Raw genomic sequence first — 16,801 nt, forward strand, 5'->3', positions numbered from 1 at the left:
GGTACTACTCAAAATGAGAAAGGGGATCAGAAACTGGCTCTATCAAATAAAATCGCCACAGGTAGGGGATTTGTGGTGCTGTTAGCACTCAGGGCTGGTCTACACCACCGTGGTAAATCAATCTAATTTACGCAACTTCAGTTACATGAATAACGTAACTGAAGTCGACACTGTTAGATCCACTTACCGCGGTGGCTACACTGCGCTATGTGACTTCCCTTACGCGGCTCGGGAAGGTGGAGTATACAAATCATGCTCCCATCGATTTGGCGGTTCTTCACCAGACCCACTGAATCAACACTCGCTGCATCGATTGCAGCAGTGCTGATCTACCAGCAAGTGTAGACATACCCTCAGTTCTTTCATTTTTAAACTACATGTTTTCTTTTAAGTGATTCCCAGGAGTCTTTGTTGTGTGTGGTGTCAGTGCTGTTGTACTTGTGATGTTTGCACAGTATGTTACCTGGAAGTGTTCAAGGCCTTCCTCTTGACCAAGAATTTTCAAAATCATTTTTAAAATTAAGTACTGCTACAAACACGTATGCATTTAGTGCAGAGTATAGTATAAGCCTGACCCTAAGGATTCTAATGATAAAGCAGATTTCAGAGCAGCAGCCCTGTCAGTCTGTATTCGCAAAAAGAAAAGGAGGACTGGTGGCACCTTAGAGACTAACCAATTTATTTAAGCTTTCGTGAGCTACATCCGATGAAGTGAGCTGTAGCTCACGAAAGCTTAAATAAATTGGTTAGTCTCTAAGGTGCCACTAGTCCTCCTTTTCTTTTAATGATAAAGCAGTGCGCCATCTTTTGGTTACACCTACTATCACAACCATAAGCAAAGGTTTATTTAATTTATTTTATTTACAGAACACTATCCTATTTTAGGTCTTGTTGATACACAAACTTGTACCAGTTTAACTAAAAAGTCTTGTTTTAAAACCAATTAGTTAAACCAGTGCTTGAATTAATGTAATGGATTTAGTTTAAATTAGTAAGGAATCGGTTTAAGCTTAATTGATATAAGGTATTTTAAACAAATTTAAGAGTGTTCACCCAAAGGGTTTGCACTGAGTTAACTAAATCCATTTCTAAACTGGTTTGGTTAAACTGGTGAAACTTTTTAGTCTAGACAAGGCCCTAATGTTTTACAAAAAGTGTTGAGATGGCAAGTAGTCAATGAACCATCCCAGGTTGTTCACCGATGCATCTGGTCCTATCTGAGGCCCTGATCTGGCAAGCACGTAAGAACATGCACATAATAAACATATGCACATGAATAGTCCCACTGACTTCAACTCACATGCACACAAAAATAGGCATATGCATAAGTGTTTGCAGAATTAGGGCCTAACTACATAAGTGCTGTGAATAACATATTACTGTGTAAGAGTAAAACAAATGGAAATTATTTGCTTATATCTAAAACCCAAATTCAAATATATATTTGTCCAAACTCCACCAAGAAGCTGGCATCCAGCCACATATTTTAAACAAAATACTATTGAGCAAAACACACTAGCCCTGTTGTAAAGGAGATCTTGATGGGGAAAAGGACATTCCACCTAGGACTTCTGTCTCAGTTTCTGGTTCTCTGTATTGCACAAGGAATAGTGAAACAAGCAGAAATGCTATATGTTGCTAGTTTTTAGAGTTATCACTGGAAAATCAAAACCACCTACAGAAGTTACCTTTTTGGACAGTTGATAATGTCACATGGCAGCCAAACCTATTTCTGTAATTTTCAGCTCACTCAATCAGACAAAGGATGAAGAAGAGGAGAAACATTCATCAAATTACACAGAAGGTTCCATCTGTTATCTTAAACCTTTGTTATCAAGTTACACAGAGGATATGCTGAAAAACACTTTGCAAACAGTTCTATTTTACAGCTTCTTTTAAAATGTGTGTATATAAATTAGGATTATATAGGGGGAGAGGGAAAAAAAGAATTAAAAGCTTCTTTGGGGGGAGATTACTTAGCACTATAGCAGCATACTAGTACTATGAGGGGACGGGCTACCACTGAGTTGAAATTGCAGTTTTCAAGTTGGATAGTATGTCTGCTTTGCTGATGTGATGAAGATCGTTTTGCTCTCTTATTAAAAGTTTTGTTCCTTCCCTAGAAAGGACTTTGCAAGCAGCCATGCCAGCCCAACAGAAGAAAGTCATATTTTGCATAGCTGGGGTATTAAGCTTTGCTTGTGCTCTAGGCATTGCAGCAGCCATCGGAACTCAGTTATGGATCAAAGGAACAATACTGTGCAAAACTGGAGCTCTGCTTGTCAACGCTACAGGACCAGAACTGGAGAAGTTTATTGGTGAAATTCAGTATGGGCTTTTCTACGGGGAGCGTGTTAGACAATGTGGGCTAGGAGGGAGACCTTTTCGATTTTCATGTAAGTAACAATGACATTTGAATTATTTAATACCTTAGTGCACACTACCATGATAATGAGCAGACAAATGCTGCAGCGTTCTTATTTACTTAAGAGTTTTAACAAGTGCAAAATATTCTAAGATTAAATGGTATTGTTTCTGAAGTGTGTCCATCTTAACATTTAAATTACCTTACTAATATTAGTTACAGTATTAGTGACAATTTCAATGCACCTCTCTTATGGTTTATTACAACAAATAGCTATTTCCCCCTAATTTTTTTGTTACTTTGAAAGAATGATTTTGTTGTCTATTTATCTATTTTATGTTCTATTGTGAAATCAACAGCAGTAAGGTAACAGCAGCCTTATTAGAAAGACAGCGCAAAGCCTCATTTACTGCTTTTGAAGAATATAGCAGCAAAAGATAACAATCTGCTGCATTAATTGGGAAAACATACCGGGTTTATGCTAGTAGCTGTTCAATTAATTGACCTGCAAATTGAATTGGGTATCTGACAGATACAGAGTTTAATGGAAGGAGACAGTTAGAAATTGTTTTGATTTACATGCAATATTCATAACCTGTTCATCCTCAAGGATAAAAAGATTAATACATTGATCAAGTGAACATACAGTTTATATATAGCAACATATTAAATGGATAATAACAAATGGATCTTTGTTTTATGTACGTATCTTACAATATGCCACATGAAATTATTATTACAAAAGACAATTTGGAAGCAGTCTTCTGAAACAGTAATGGTAAATTGCTTGCATCAATCATCTGTGTGGTGTAAGGTTACCAGATTATGCATCAGAAAAGATTTACTATGTACTATTTTTTGCAGAGGTAGCAGACCAAATTCATTTAGTTTACTGTTAAACTTTGATATGTCTAAATTCCATAACGGGTCTATTTATGACAGTTCTCTTTATTACTTTCCCGGCTGTCACACTATGCTGATGTTCTACCCTGCAGGTTACAGTCTGGGATGAATTTTCAGAGCAGTCTACTAAATCCAAAGGAATTAGATTTCATCTGTAGATATTATTATGAACTGCAAATGATAATGCAGATAGCACAACAGAGCACTGACTGGATTTAGTTCATGTTCATTAAGATAATGGAGTTGTTAAGACTGGTTAAGGAGAAAGCTGGGAATCACATGATTAGCGGGGGGGAGTGGGGAGGTTGTCTCCCCAGCAGCTTGGGAATGTGTGAAGCACTAATGAGTTTTGGCAAAAGTTCCAGCAGAGAGCCTGATTCTGCAATGCTTACACTGAGCAGAATTTACTTAGACAAGTAGTTCTGACTTTCACTCAAATAGGGACTACTCAGCATGAGTAAGGGTTGCAGAATTCAGAGTAACAGCCGTGTTAGTCTGTATTCGCAAAAAGAAAAGGAGTACTTGTGGCACCTTAGAGACTAACCAATTTATTTGAGCATAAGCTTTCGTGAGCTACAGCTCACTTCATCGGATGCATACTGTAGAAAGTACAAAAGATTTTTTTATACACACAAAAGCATGAAAAAATGGGTGTTTACCACTATAAAAGGTTTTCTCTCCCCCCACCCCACTCTCCTAGATAAGCTATTACCAGCAGGAGTGTGGGGTGGGGGGAGAGAAAACCTTTTATAGTGGTAAACACCCATTTTTTCATGCTTTGTGTATATAAAAAGATCTTATGTACTTTCCACAGTATGCATCCGATGAAGTGAGCTGTAGCTCACGAAAGCTTATGCTCAAATAAATTGGTTAGTCTCTAAGGTGCCACAAGTACTCCTTTTCTGGTTGCAGAATTGGGCCCTGAGTTATTAGAACACTTGCATTGTCCTCATATTGTAAAGTAAAATGGTTATAATGCATTTTCCTAGCCTAAGATGGCTGGGTTCATGGAACTAGTCATTACCAAAATGATTTACTAGTCTGTTCTGAATTGGTCACTTCTAATCTGATATCACTTCTGCTTCTATATAAAGAGAAATTATGAATGTGCTCTTAATAGGTTTGTAATGATTTATAATAATAATAATAATAATAATACAAAGGATCTGAAAGTGCTTTATTAAAGTGGAGTTTAGAGCTGGCAAAATACTGCAACAAATTTTCCATGAATAGCTACTCCCATTTTAAATGAATTGGCTCCCTTGTCATACTTGCACTCTTTGGGTTTGTCTTCCCCGCAAAAAAAAAATAAATAAATAAAGGTGTTTTCTTAATTCACATTAGCTAACATGAGTTAAAATAGCACTGAAGATGCACAAACTTGTTTTTTAACTTAGGTTTGCAGCTCGCGTTCAACCCCTGACTCCCCTACAGGCTTTAACTCAAGCTGCTAGCTCAAATTAAAAACCGAATTGCTGTGTCTTTACTGCTATTTTAACTCAGGTAGTTAGCTATCTTAGGTTAGCTAATGTGAGTTAAGAACTCACCTTTTTATTTTGCACTGGAGATATACCCTTTGGATGAGCTTTCTGGGACCATTCGTCCAAACAAGCTTTACTGTCACAAATGTTCACCAAATATTAATTTCAAAGTGGCATTCACCAGAATGTTATGCTTCACACCTACAAGTAACTGCACCCAGAAGTGCATGCATGCACATCCAATAGATGAACAGAAACAATACTAGGTGAGGTATCTAGCTAATCACAGCTAAACATACTAAACACAGTGTGGAATGTTAAAAATTGAGCACTAGATAATCCATCCACAGTGACCTATATGATCATTCCACATGGGAAAATATTCTTTAAAAATTCATCAAATACATTTGAGTAATGAATAAATATGAGGAAATTGCAATGTTTGCACATATTTCACAAGCAAAAAAAGAGGCTGTGTTAAGAATAATACAAGAAACTCTAGCAAATATTATCATCCTAATTTTACAGATGGAGAAAATGAGGTACAAAGAAATTAAGGCCCTGATTCAGGAATGCACCCATTTTCCTGAGGAAGGGCCCTTAACTATGTACTTAAAGTTTAAGCATACGTGTCACTGCTTTCCTGAACAGGGGTCTAAGTGACTTGTTCAAGAACATAAAACAAATCAGTAGAGAGTCAGGCCTCCTAGCTCTCATTTCCCTAAGTCCGGGGTGGCCAACCTGTGGCTCAGAAGTTAATATGCGGCTCCTTGTATAGGTACCGATTCTGGGGCTGGAGCTACAAGCGCCAACTTTCCACTATGCTGGGGGTGCTCACTGCTCAACCCCTGGCTCTGCCAAAGGTCCTGCCCCCACTCCACCCCTTCCAACCCCCTCCCCTGAGCCTCCCATGCCCTCACCCCTCCCTCCTTCCCCCCAGAGCCTCCTGCATGCCATGAAGCAGCTGATCGGGAGGTGCGGGGAGAGAGGGAGAGGTGCTGATTGGCGAGGCTGCTGGTGGGAGGAAGGTGTTGGGAGCGGGGAGGGGGAACTGTTGGGGGGCTGCTGACATATTACTGTGGCTCTTTGGCAATGTACGTTGGCAAATTCTGGCTCCTTCTCAGGCTCAGGTTGGCCACCCCTGCCCTAAGTGAACCACTAGTGTATGTTGCCTTCCTTTTATCTAAATTAAATATGTGGCATTGCATTGTTATTTGAATAGATTTTCCCCTTGTATTACAAGCCCAGTGTAAATCCTACTTACATGCCCAGGAATATTTCATTGTAGCGTCCTCAGAAGAGACTACCAGGAAGTGATTACTGGCCCTAGTGTACATCTGAAACTGTAGAATCCCACGAGGATGACCTGCTGCAACTAGGTTACAGCATAAATCTTATAAACACACCCTTTTGGAAAATCAGTCACTAAAGCATTTTTGTCTTTTGTGAACTTTCACAGAGAGTGGATGATGGAGGAGTTAATGTTCCCTTTACAAATAACTCAGACTATTTTTTATTTAGCTGAAAGAGCAAAATGTATGTGATTTTTGTGTTTAAATATGATAAGGTAGCTTAATATCTGCATCTAAGGAAGGATTTCAGCTGCACAGAGCCCAATTACTGAGAGACAGTTGACATTCTCCATATCTGTGGGAATACACACAACGTCTACACAAATTCTTTCTAGAAGTCATTATAAATGTCTCAGGAAGTAGTACGATATATGTGTCCACAGTTTAATGAACTGAAGTACACTGTAACACATCTGAGAAGAAACAGTCTGGAAAATAGGTTAAATGATTTAGTTCTGTGTTTGTTCCCATTAAATGTTCCCTACTGACCACTATATCTCTTTTAATTGTAAAATGAATTTGGTCTGCCAGCAAACCCCGTCAGGCTGGGAAAAGACTTCTGCTTCATTTACTCTGGCTGATTCTCATCAGTTTCTGGGTCGGCAGTTCATTTTCTAAAGGTCATTGGCATTCACACCTAGCACACAAATTCATTCATTATAATGAAGAAATGTTTTTCTTTCAAAACAACATCTCTGCTGAATTTAATTTTTCCTGATATGTCACCTATACAATTTTAAAATTCTAGACGTAGCTGTCAAGGGTAACAGCCAATACAATGTAGTTGTATGTTTATTTAAAATAAAGATTGATCTTATTAAGTTTGCCGTATTGTACTTTATCCCAAAACATTCACTAGTGCTGAAAGACTTAATTCTGGAGAACCTTATTTGTGATAGAATGTGTGATATACCCTTTTAGAAAGTCGACATGAACTAAAGACTTTGTTTTCCCTAGTTTATGGATTTATGCAGGAAATAGCCCGACTTGATTATGTAAAGAGTTGTCACTTTGGATGGGCTAGCACCAGCAGGAGAGTGAATTTGTGTGGGGGGGTGGAGGGTGAGAAAACCTGGATTTGTGCTGGAAATGGCCCACCTGATGATCACTTTAGATAAGCTATTACCAGCAGGACAGTGGGGTGGGAGGAGGTATTGTTTCATGATCTCTGTGTGTATATAAAGTCTGCTGCAGTCTCCACGGTATACATCTGATGAAGTGAGCTGTAGCTCACGAAAGCTCATGCTCAAATAAATTGGTTAGTCTCTAAGGTGCTACAAGTACTCCTTTTAATTGGCATAGTGCTAAAATGTATACCATTTACACTGATATTACTGTAAGTACTATTAGTAAGTACTATTTTGGGTAGTAAGAAAGTAAATGTGTAATATAAAGAATAAATGAAGGGCCTGATTTTCAGAACTATGCATGTGCAGTGACTGGGACTGTGCATGAAACTTGGTATTCAGATGTGCAAATGTCTAGTTACCAGTAGTTAGTGGCTCGCAGCAGAAATAGCATTTGCAAATACCTGATTTATACATGCAATTGTGGTAAATGTTCTTGCAAATTAGGCATGCAATCCTGTACATAGTTTTGGGCATGCACACACGAAAGCTCATGCTCAAATAAATTGGTTAGTCTCTAAGGTGCCACAAGTACTCCTTTTCTTTTTGCGAATACAGACTAACACGGCTGTTACTCTGAGACCCTAAATAGTAAGGAATGAATTGTAACTGTAGTCTGATGTCTTGAAAATAGACAAGGCTTAGTTCCTGCCTGGTGGGGTGGCAGCACTACCAGAGGGGTTGTTTGTTGCTGATGAACAGCAGTTCTGTAACTACGCTACAAAGGCTATAAGTGTTTGAATTGAACTTTATGTACATGGCTAGTTTTAAATGCAAAGTTCTTGGTGAGTGCTAGAAATATATAAACTGGTATTTGAGGAATTCCTGTGTTAATAACTCTGACTTTATGAGATTTGATTCTGCAATTGGACATGTTTCATCACAAGATAAGAGAAACATTGATGAGATTGTACCCCTCAGGGACTATCAAGGCAAAACCATAACTACATAATGCCTTTGTCCATCAAAACCGGTCAAGACAAGTACAGTTTTTAACAGATCTTTTGAATAGTGCTTTAAAACGTTCTTCTCACTTTGGGCTGAGAGAGGGTAATGGGCAAGGAGAAGGGAATTTGAATGCCTGGACTCGCTGTAGTGCACACTTATATTTTTAGACAATATTAAAGATTACATTTAGCAAAGCTTCTAGCAAATTTTACGAATGTTTGCTTAAATATAATTAATTTGCTGTTAATTTCATCATGACTATAAATGTTGCATTATCTGCTTTTTTATGCTTACTGCGATGCCAGCTACAAAACTGTTTGCTGGTAAACATTTTACATGGTAGATTAATTTATGTGAAGCTCCTACTTAGCTCTTTCTCAGCATGTTATAATCACAGCAAGGCAGTTTGAGGAGTTATTACCCCCAGTTTAATCATGCCCCTGTGGATCGGCAGCAGTTAAGTTTGTTCTATGGTTAGTTTTAAAATATTTGTTGTCACCGAACACATAAATGATTAAAAATTACTTACAGAAAATCTGATTCACTATCCACCCTGACCTGTGTAGGTATGGTCATAATTTGAACTAACAGCTAAAACCTAATACAAAAGATGCCAAAGCCATATATAATTCCTAACATTTTATTTGACACTGTGCCTGATAAAATATGCCTTGTTTTTAGCTAAGCCTCAACATAGTTTCCAGTTTTGCAGGCACAGTTTTTATCCTTCAGTAATAATTAAGTATGGGTGCAAAACTGCAGGCATAATAATGTGCATGTTTATACCCATTAGATGGGTAACTGCTTGCTTTGTAGATGCCTTTAGGTGGTCAGGACAAAGAGCACAATTGCACATGCAACAAATTGTAGCCAAAATATTGAGGCCATTTTTAAAAAACAAATATAGACTTACAAGTTAGTGCTGATTAATGAGTTATTACATACAGAGTACTGTGCTTTGTAACAAGTAGCAAAGCAACAACCCACAAGAGGATGCCTTCTGACCAAACTGATTGAGTTAGACGTGTAAAACCAGCATGAGACAGAGCAGAAAAAGGCCCACAATATCTATACATCTTATTTGGCCACTAGTTCCTTCTTCCTTTATTTTGACATCCCATTTTTTAAAATTAAGGCTTCACTGTTTTCTTTTACTTCTCCTTTAATTCCCCTCTCTTTTACCTGCAGAACTATGTTTTCAGACACAAAACGTTCCATTAAATGTTTTACTTAAAGAAACTCAGGGGAAGTGTTCTGATCTTATAAAATACCCTTGACCTTTGTCCGCTCCTAGCTTCAGCAGGCCATTTGGAGAATTTAGGAAGAGAAATTTTCTAATGTAAACCTAGCGCATTTGTTCCAGTTCATTGTTATAGTCCATAAACGAAAAAGGAAATACCAATTTTGAGGAGGATTTGAGGAGGATTCAGGAACCTTGATAACAGCAAAGGTAACGTTATTACCCTCACACTTTCATAGAGCTCAGTCTTCCTTTTTCCTCTTTCGTCTGTTCCTCCCCAATGCATCCTGGGAATTGTAGTTCCTGGTTTCAAGGCTATGGGAACAATTAGGAACAACTTACAAACACAAACTGGGGTAGCTATCTGCATCTAGGTAGATAGAACTCAGCCTTCCCCTTAATAATAACCATTGTAAAACTTTTAACAGTTGTTTCCAAACCATGATTTAAGTCCGCTAGCAAAGTCTTCCAATCTTTGTTTCACACTTCTCCTAATACCTGGAAAGGCAGGAACAAGACTTAGCAGTGGAGCAATTCTTACTACTATAGATTGTCCATCATTATTATTGGTGTCATTGATGTTCTCTGGTCCAAGGTGGAGAATTAGCACTCTATTCTTCAGCTGCTGGCTGATGAGCTGCAGACAATCTTGAAATGTTCCATTTCTTTCTATCTATTAATACAGCAGAATCCCCTGTAATTTCTGCTATCTTGAATGTCCTTTTTGACTCTGTATGGCAGCTTCACACAATCTAAACCTCACAAGTTTCAAATTGTAGCACCTTTTTTATGATCTACATACTGTCTGTATTTCTGCTGTTTATTCTTAACACGTTCACAAATAGTTTCATTGGAAGGTTTAATTGAAGAAGGAGAATGTGAGCCTTTGACAGGTAGTAAGTCGTGTATCGGCCTGGTGTCCTCTGAACAGTTCAAAGGTTGATACTCTTGTTGTTGAGTGGTCCTGTAAGCAAACAGTGTTTCAAGTAAAGCTTGCAAACTGATAAGTTGCAAAAAATTCTTTCACCAGTCTGTTTGTTCTCTCAACTAGACCATTAGCTCTAGGATGGTATAAACAAACAGTTTTGTGCTTGATACTATTGCTAGTGAGGGAGTTTTGCATTTCAACAGAGGTCAATTGCATTCCATTGTCAGACACCAATTCCTTGGGAAATCCTTCTTGGGAGAAGACTGATGACATGACCTTAATCACTCTTTAAGGGGTAACCATTCAAGTGAATCTATCTTCTGGACACTTTGAATGAATCTACCAATATTATGGCAAACCTTTGCGTAACAGGCTGATCCTCAAATGGTCCTATTATGTTGAGAGCCATATTCTCCCATGGACAGCTTGGATAGTCAACTATTGTGAGAAGAATGCTGAAGGTTTTCTGTCACTTATCTCTACTAACATAAGCCATGCAATTCTTGATTATTTCCTCAACTTGCTTGTCCATCCCTGGCCACCAGAAGGCTTGTCACAGTTGTCTTTTGGTTAGACTCATCCCCAGATATCCTTCATGTGCCATGTGAATCAATCATACTCAGAAGTGTAGGCACAAGACAGTCAATTCTCAAAATCCATTCATTTACACAAGGGACAGCTCGTGTGATATGTGTCTATATGGTTGCAAGTGTTCTGGTGTCATTATCTTGTAAGATCATCTGTTGAGAATGTAAATCTTTAGGTCCTGAAGTACAATGTTTTCTCTCATGACTGTTGCCCACTCTCAGAATGTGATCACTCCTTGGGTTGTAGCAGATATTTGGGCAATGACAATCTCTTCATTATATTTCTCTATTTAAACTCATGATAAGGTATGGGCAGGTGAGACAGACAATCTACAGTGGTATTCTTGGCACCTGGAAGATATACTGTCTGGAAATCAAAGTCCATTTGTTTGGTGGTCCATTTGGCAATTCTTGGTGTTGCTCTCCCACAACCTCACATGCTGAATAAAGTTTGTGATCAGATCTTAAAGATAAATCTCCTACCCCACAGGTAGTTTCTGAAGTGACTTACTGCCCAGAAATGTACCAGAGCTTCTTTCTCAGTGACAGACTAGGATTTTTCTGGATCAGTCAAGGCTCTGGAGGTGAATGCAATAGCGACTTCTTGTCCATTTTTTAGCTGAATCAAGACTGTACTCACAAGCGTTTGTTATGAAATTGTTTGCGTCTCAGAAATAAAAGGGCTAAGAGGCAGATTGGTAGAAATTGTATGTTTTATCTTATTAAAGCTGGTCTTGCATGCTTCATCCCATTCAAATTTTACATCATTTTTAGGAGATGATGCAAAGGTGTCTACTTTCATAGCAAATTGCTATACAAACTTTTAATAGTATTCGCAGTCCCAAGAAGGATCAAAGTTTGCCCTTGTTGTCAGGCTCTAGTGCATCACAAATGGCTTTCACTTGGTCTGGGTAGTATGTTATTCTTACATATTGTATGTCCTAGATATGTCACTGAATTGGTACAGAATTGACATTTCTTCTTGCTGGTGGTAAGTCCACATCATGAGGCACTTAGATAAATTTACCTTTGTGTTTCTCTGAGGTTCTTTTATGCTCATTGCCAGTTTGTTTTCTACCTGAACCCCTTTGAGGAAGGCTCGAGAAGCTTGATAACAGCAAAGGTAAAGTTTATTCCCCTCACTCTTTCACAAAGCTCACATTCTTCCTATTTTTCTTCTCCTCCACCTCCTTCTTCTTCCTCCCCCAGTGCATCCTGGGAATTGTAGTTCCTGGACCCAAAACTATAGAAACTATCTAAGAACAAACTTACAAACACAAACTGGGGTAGCTATCTGCACCTACATCAATCAAATTATGGGACACCCTTAACCATATATAAGTGCCCACACAATATAGTTCCATTATCAATGACAGACTTGCATTTTCAATGGGAAGTCCTTTCTGTCTCCAACAGATAAGGAAGTACACTATACAATACAATGCATTAATCTCCCCTACAGTATAAATCAAACCCTTAATTACAACTGAAAAAGCTGGTGGAGAGTTAATCATTAACTTTCTTTAGTTTTATAAAAGCTCCAATAGGCGCCCATCAAATAAATTAAAGAACACAATATCAATAACGATACAGTGTAAAGGTACTCCTGATCTCAACCTAAGACCCTCAGCAAATAAAGTGAGAATACTAAAAATCCAAACTCCTCCAAACAAAACTCTGAATTAATTCCATACATTTGCTACAGCTACATAAATGACCAAAACAATCCAGTGTCCAGCACTTTTTTGTTACTTATAGAACACTATGGACCAGAGTTAATGGTGATGTCAATAAAAACAACAAGGAGTCCAGTGGCACCTTAAAGACTAACAGATTTATTTGGGCATAAGCTTTCGTGGGCTAGAACCCACTTCATCCCACGAAAGCTTATGCCCAAATAAATCTGTTAGTCTTTAAGGTGCCACCGGACTCCTTGTTGTTTTTGTGGATACAGACTAACACAGCTACCCCCTGATACTTGACACCATGTTAGGTAATGTCAACGTAACCTACATAAGGTGTAACTTGGTCAGAAAATTGATTTAAGTGGGTTTAAGCAAAATACAATAAATTGCAACAATTTGGCATTCAGTAAGTATGTCAACCAAGTATAACTTACACCAGTTTGGGATTTGGTGGGGACAAAATTTGTCCTTGTATAATCATGTGACACTCTGAAACCTGTTAGTTGAAACCCACTATGCCAGTGTGGAATTTTGCCCTAGAAAATTAATGGGAAGGTTCCCTAACAATTAAGTGAGGTGAGAGCTGTATTTTCTTACACCATTTTCTTGCTGCATTCTCCCCCCCCCCACCAGCCCTCCACCGCCCTTCTCCCCAACAGCTTGGTGTGCAAGTTACACTCTTTATCACCACCATTGGACCTGGTTTTCCACTCTCTTGCACCTTGTGTCATTATTTAGACCTATGCAACCTGGATCTGATTTACCATTGCATTCTTCCTGTTTTATGACAGGCTAACTTAACTGACATTAAAAACTTAATGTCAAATGAGTGCCAGTTACATTACTTTGCAACTTACATGCAGCAGGATCTGTTTCTTGACCAACTTATGCCCAACATATAATTTGCACCACTGTTTACATCAGTACTGAATTTGGCCCAGAGACTTCCAGGGTGTTGAAATGTTGTACTCTAGTCTGCATTTTATATCTTCCCTAGGCGCTGTGTAACAGAAGCAATACTTACAGATGTTGAAGCACTTTAGTTTGTTCTAATACCATTTGGGAGTAGGGAGTGAACATTTAGTATGCTGATTCAGGGCATATTTTTAGCATTTAAAAATTCAAATATGTGGAATTTACATTCTTTAAAAGCTCAACACAATAAGGCTGGCTCAGATAGAATGCTCTTAAAAGCTTGGACATCACAAGGTAAGGTTTTGAGTTACTCTCTGGCACAGAAAGGGCAGTAATTATTAATACATGTAGGTAGATGTGATCTAAAAGGTGAGATGAGGTTTCCCACAAAGCTAGTCTATCTCTTTTGGTCAATTTGCACTTCTGAATTCCACAATGTGCTTCTCTTTAAACATCCTTACAAATCTGTTTATAATTAAATCTGATTACTTCATTTTCCTCTTTCACTGAGTTCTGAGGAGCACAATTTAAAACAATTAGCACAGAGCAGCACAAAATCCCTGCTCAGATTTTTAAAATGATAATTTTGTCTAATGTTTGTAGTAATTTTTTGTTCTATTTTGTTTTTAGTTTTTCCAGATTTGCTCAAAATTATCCCTGCAAGTATCCATGTAAGTGTCATTCTCTTCTGTACGGTACTGATAGTCTTTGCTCTGGTGGGAACAGGTTTCTTCATGTACAATGCATTTGGCAATCCCTATGAAACTCTGCATGGTCCAGTAGGGTTATATCTTTGGAGCTTCATTTCATGTAAGTACTTTAGTATAGTTCTGCATTTAAATTAGTCACTTATTCATATTTAATGACTTAAGATAAGTGATCTATTTAATAAAACATGATACTGTCCTGAGAACTGTCGCTGCATTGAATCTAAACCTGAAAACTATAGCTGGGTGGAGAAAGATATTCCATTTTGGAGGATTGTGCTATTTTAAAATTTGGTGCAGTTCTGATTCTGAACAAACCCCAAAACTTCAAAATTCTCCATTACAGGGTAGGAAGCATGGCCACTAGTTCGTCTGCAGCCACAGACCTTGGAAGCCTGGGCACCCCAGCAGCCTATCAGACAGGTCCCAGAGAGCCAGGCAGGCAAACTGGCTGGATTCTAGGTAGGGTTTCAAAACTTGCCTGGCAAGCAAGGTTCCATTTGTCAGATTCGAACCATCTCCACAGAACGTTTTGTTTTTGATGAATCAGCAAATTCTAACACAAAACAAAATTTATTTTTTTTTATTTGTTGGGGAACCCACCTGGGAATCCTTGGGCTTGACTCTCCCATTCGTTCCCTTGACGTCAGTGGAATTTCACTGGTGTAACTGTGGGGAGAAAAGGGCTCTGTATTAGTACCTTATTAGAAAGAACAATAGGCCTGATTCTTATCTCAACACTACTGACTTCACTGGGATTACTCCTGATTGATATCAGCACAAGATCAAAATCAGGCTCAGGGGCCTTTCTTTGCAAGAGGCAGATTTGTTGCCAACATTTCACACTTTGTAAGGGTTGCAACTGGAAAGCATCCTATTTGAAGAAGCCCATTAGGGATAGGAAATCTACTGCCACTTGCAGTAAAAAGAATGAGGCATATTAGACTTTTAACTAGAGTAAATTTTTACTATTAGTTTAGCTGGAGAGAAAAATTGTGCTAAGGGATGTTGCTCATTAAGACCCTGATCAGCAAAGTATTTAAGTACATACTTACCTTTAAGCACGTGGGCAGTCCCATTAACATCAATTGGATTATTAATATGCTTAATAGTCAAGTTAAGCACTTACATATGTGCTTTGCTGGACTGAGGCCTTACACTAGACATAACACTTGGTATGGTTGGCTATTTAGATCCTAATCCAAAGTTCACTGGAGTCGATGGAAAGAATCCCATTGACTTCGATGGCCATTGGATCAGGTCCTGAAAAAGAAGCACCTTGGAAGGAGTCAGTTAAGTGACCATAAAATATATATTGAAATGTAATGAAAATGACATTTTACTTTTTGGTTATTATGTCTCTCAAAGATTTGTTGTTAGGAAATTCTCAGAGCAGTGATGTTTCTTGTTCTATTTCAGGTTCTTGCAGTTGTCTCATCATGATACTATTTTCTTCAGAAGTGAAAATTCACCACCTCTCTGAGAAAATTGCAAATTACAAAGAGGGAAGTTTCATCTTTAAAACTCACAATGAACAATTTCAGGATTCATTCTGGATCATCCTGGTTTGCTCCTTGGTGCACTTCCTGAATGTTTTGCTAATACGGTTTGCTGGATTTGAATTTCCTTTTTCAAAATCTAAAGAGTCAGACACAACAACTACTGGAGCAGCTGATCTCATGTACTAGCCTGATGTCAATTTTTAATAACATTTCAAGCAAAAAGGTTAATCTCAGACACTTTCAACAATGACCAAATCTATCTGGTTTTACATGATTAATTTGAAAGACATTAAAATCAAGAAGAAATCTAAAATAAATGTCAACACAGTAAATACAATAAAGGCATAGTATGCATGGTCCTCATTAGGACTAGATCAACATATCCTTACTCCCATCGCGTAGTACCTTATCATGACAGCAGTCCCATTTGTTTCAATGGGATTATGAAAGAAATAAGATATAACTATGATCCGGGCCCTATGTACTTTAATAAAGGAGGAAAGCAAACATTTCCACCAGCAGTACAGCATTTGCCTATATCTGTAAAGGTAGTGGTGTACTGGAATGACTACTACTAATGTTTTATGTATCAAGACTGGACTAAAAATTCTACTCCGGCCAACAAATGAAAAGTGCTGAGTGCACCAGAAAGCTGCAAACACCAAATGAAAGAAAACAGAATGTATTGTTGCAGCTTAAGTAACAAATTTAGGGCCCATACCTGCAAAACAAGGTGATGAATTCTCTCTCTCAAGTACAATGACCACGAGTAATGTTCAAAACCATGCTGGGGGGCAGGGGCGGTTATTCCAAACAGAAGGGGGGAGGGGGGAGAAATCTACAGAATATGTAACCAAACTAGCAGGCTGCATACCCAATTGCTTGCTGTGCCTTGATAGTTACAAATGCTCCAAATTGAGGGTCCAGTGGGAGTTGGGTATTCAGCACCTCCCAGGCTTGCTGAGTACCTTGCACTATTGAGTCCATAAAAGAAAGACTGTCCTATAACCTTATTATACGCCTCCATCCCTCCTAAATTGCTCAAAAAAGGTCTCCTTTCT

General features: G+C 38.3%; 1 protein-coding gene across 1 annotated transcript; it reads left to right on the forward strand.

Annotated features, from left to right (window-relative positions):
• Positions 1-1,691: 1,691 nt before the first annotated feature.
• On the forward strand, positions 1,692-16,553 carry CLRN1 (clarin 1). The gene is made up of 3 exons (XM_048865187.2): positions 1,692-2,396; positions 14,162-14,341; positions 15,658-16,553. The coding sequence occupies exons 1-3, from the start codon at positions 2,144-2,146 to the stop codon at positions 15,924-15,926; spliced, it is 702 nt and encodes a 233-aa protein (XP_048721144.2). The 5' UTR covers positions 1,692-2,143; the 3' UTR covers positions 15,927-16,553.
• Positions 16,554-16,801: the final 248 nt, after the last annotated feature.

This window comes from Caretta caretta, chromosome 9 (genome assembly GCF_965140235.1).
Source record: "Caretta caretta isolate rCarCar2 chromosome 9, rCarCar1.hap1, whole genome shotgun sequence".
Lineage (NCBI taxonomy): Eukaryota > Metazoa > Chordata > Testudines > Cheloniidae > Caretta > Caretta caretta.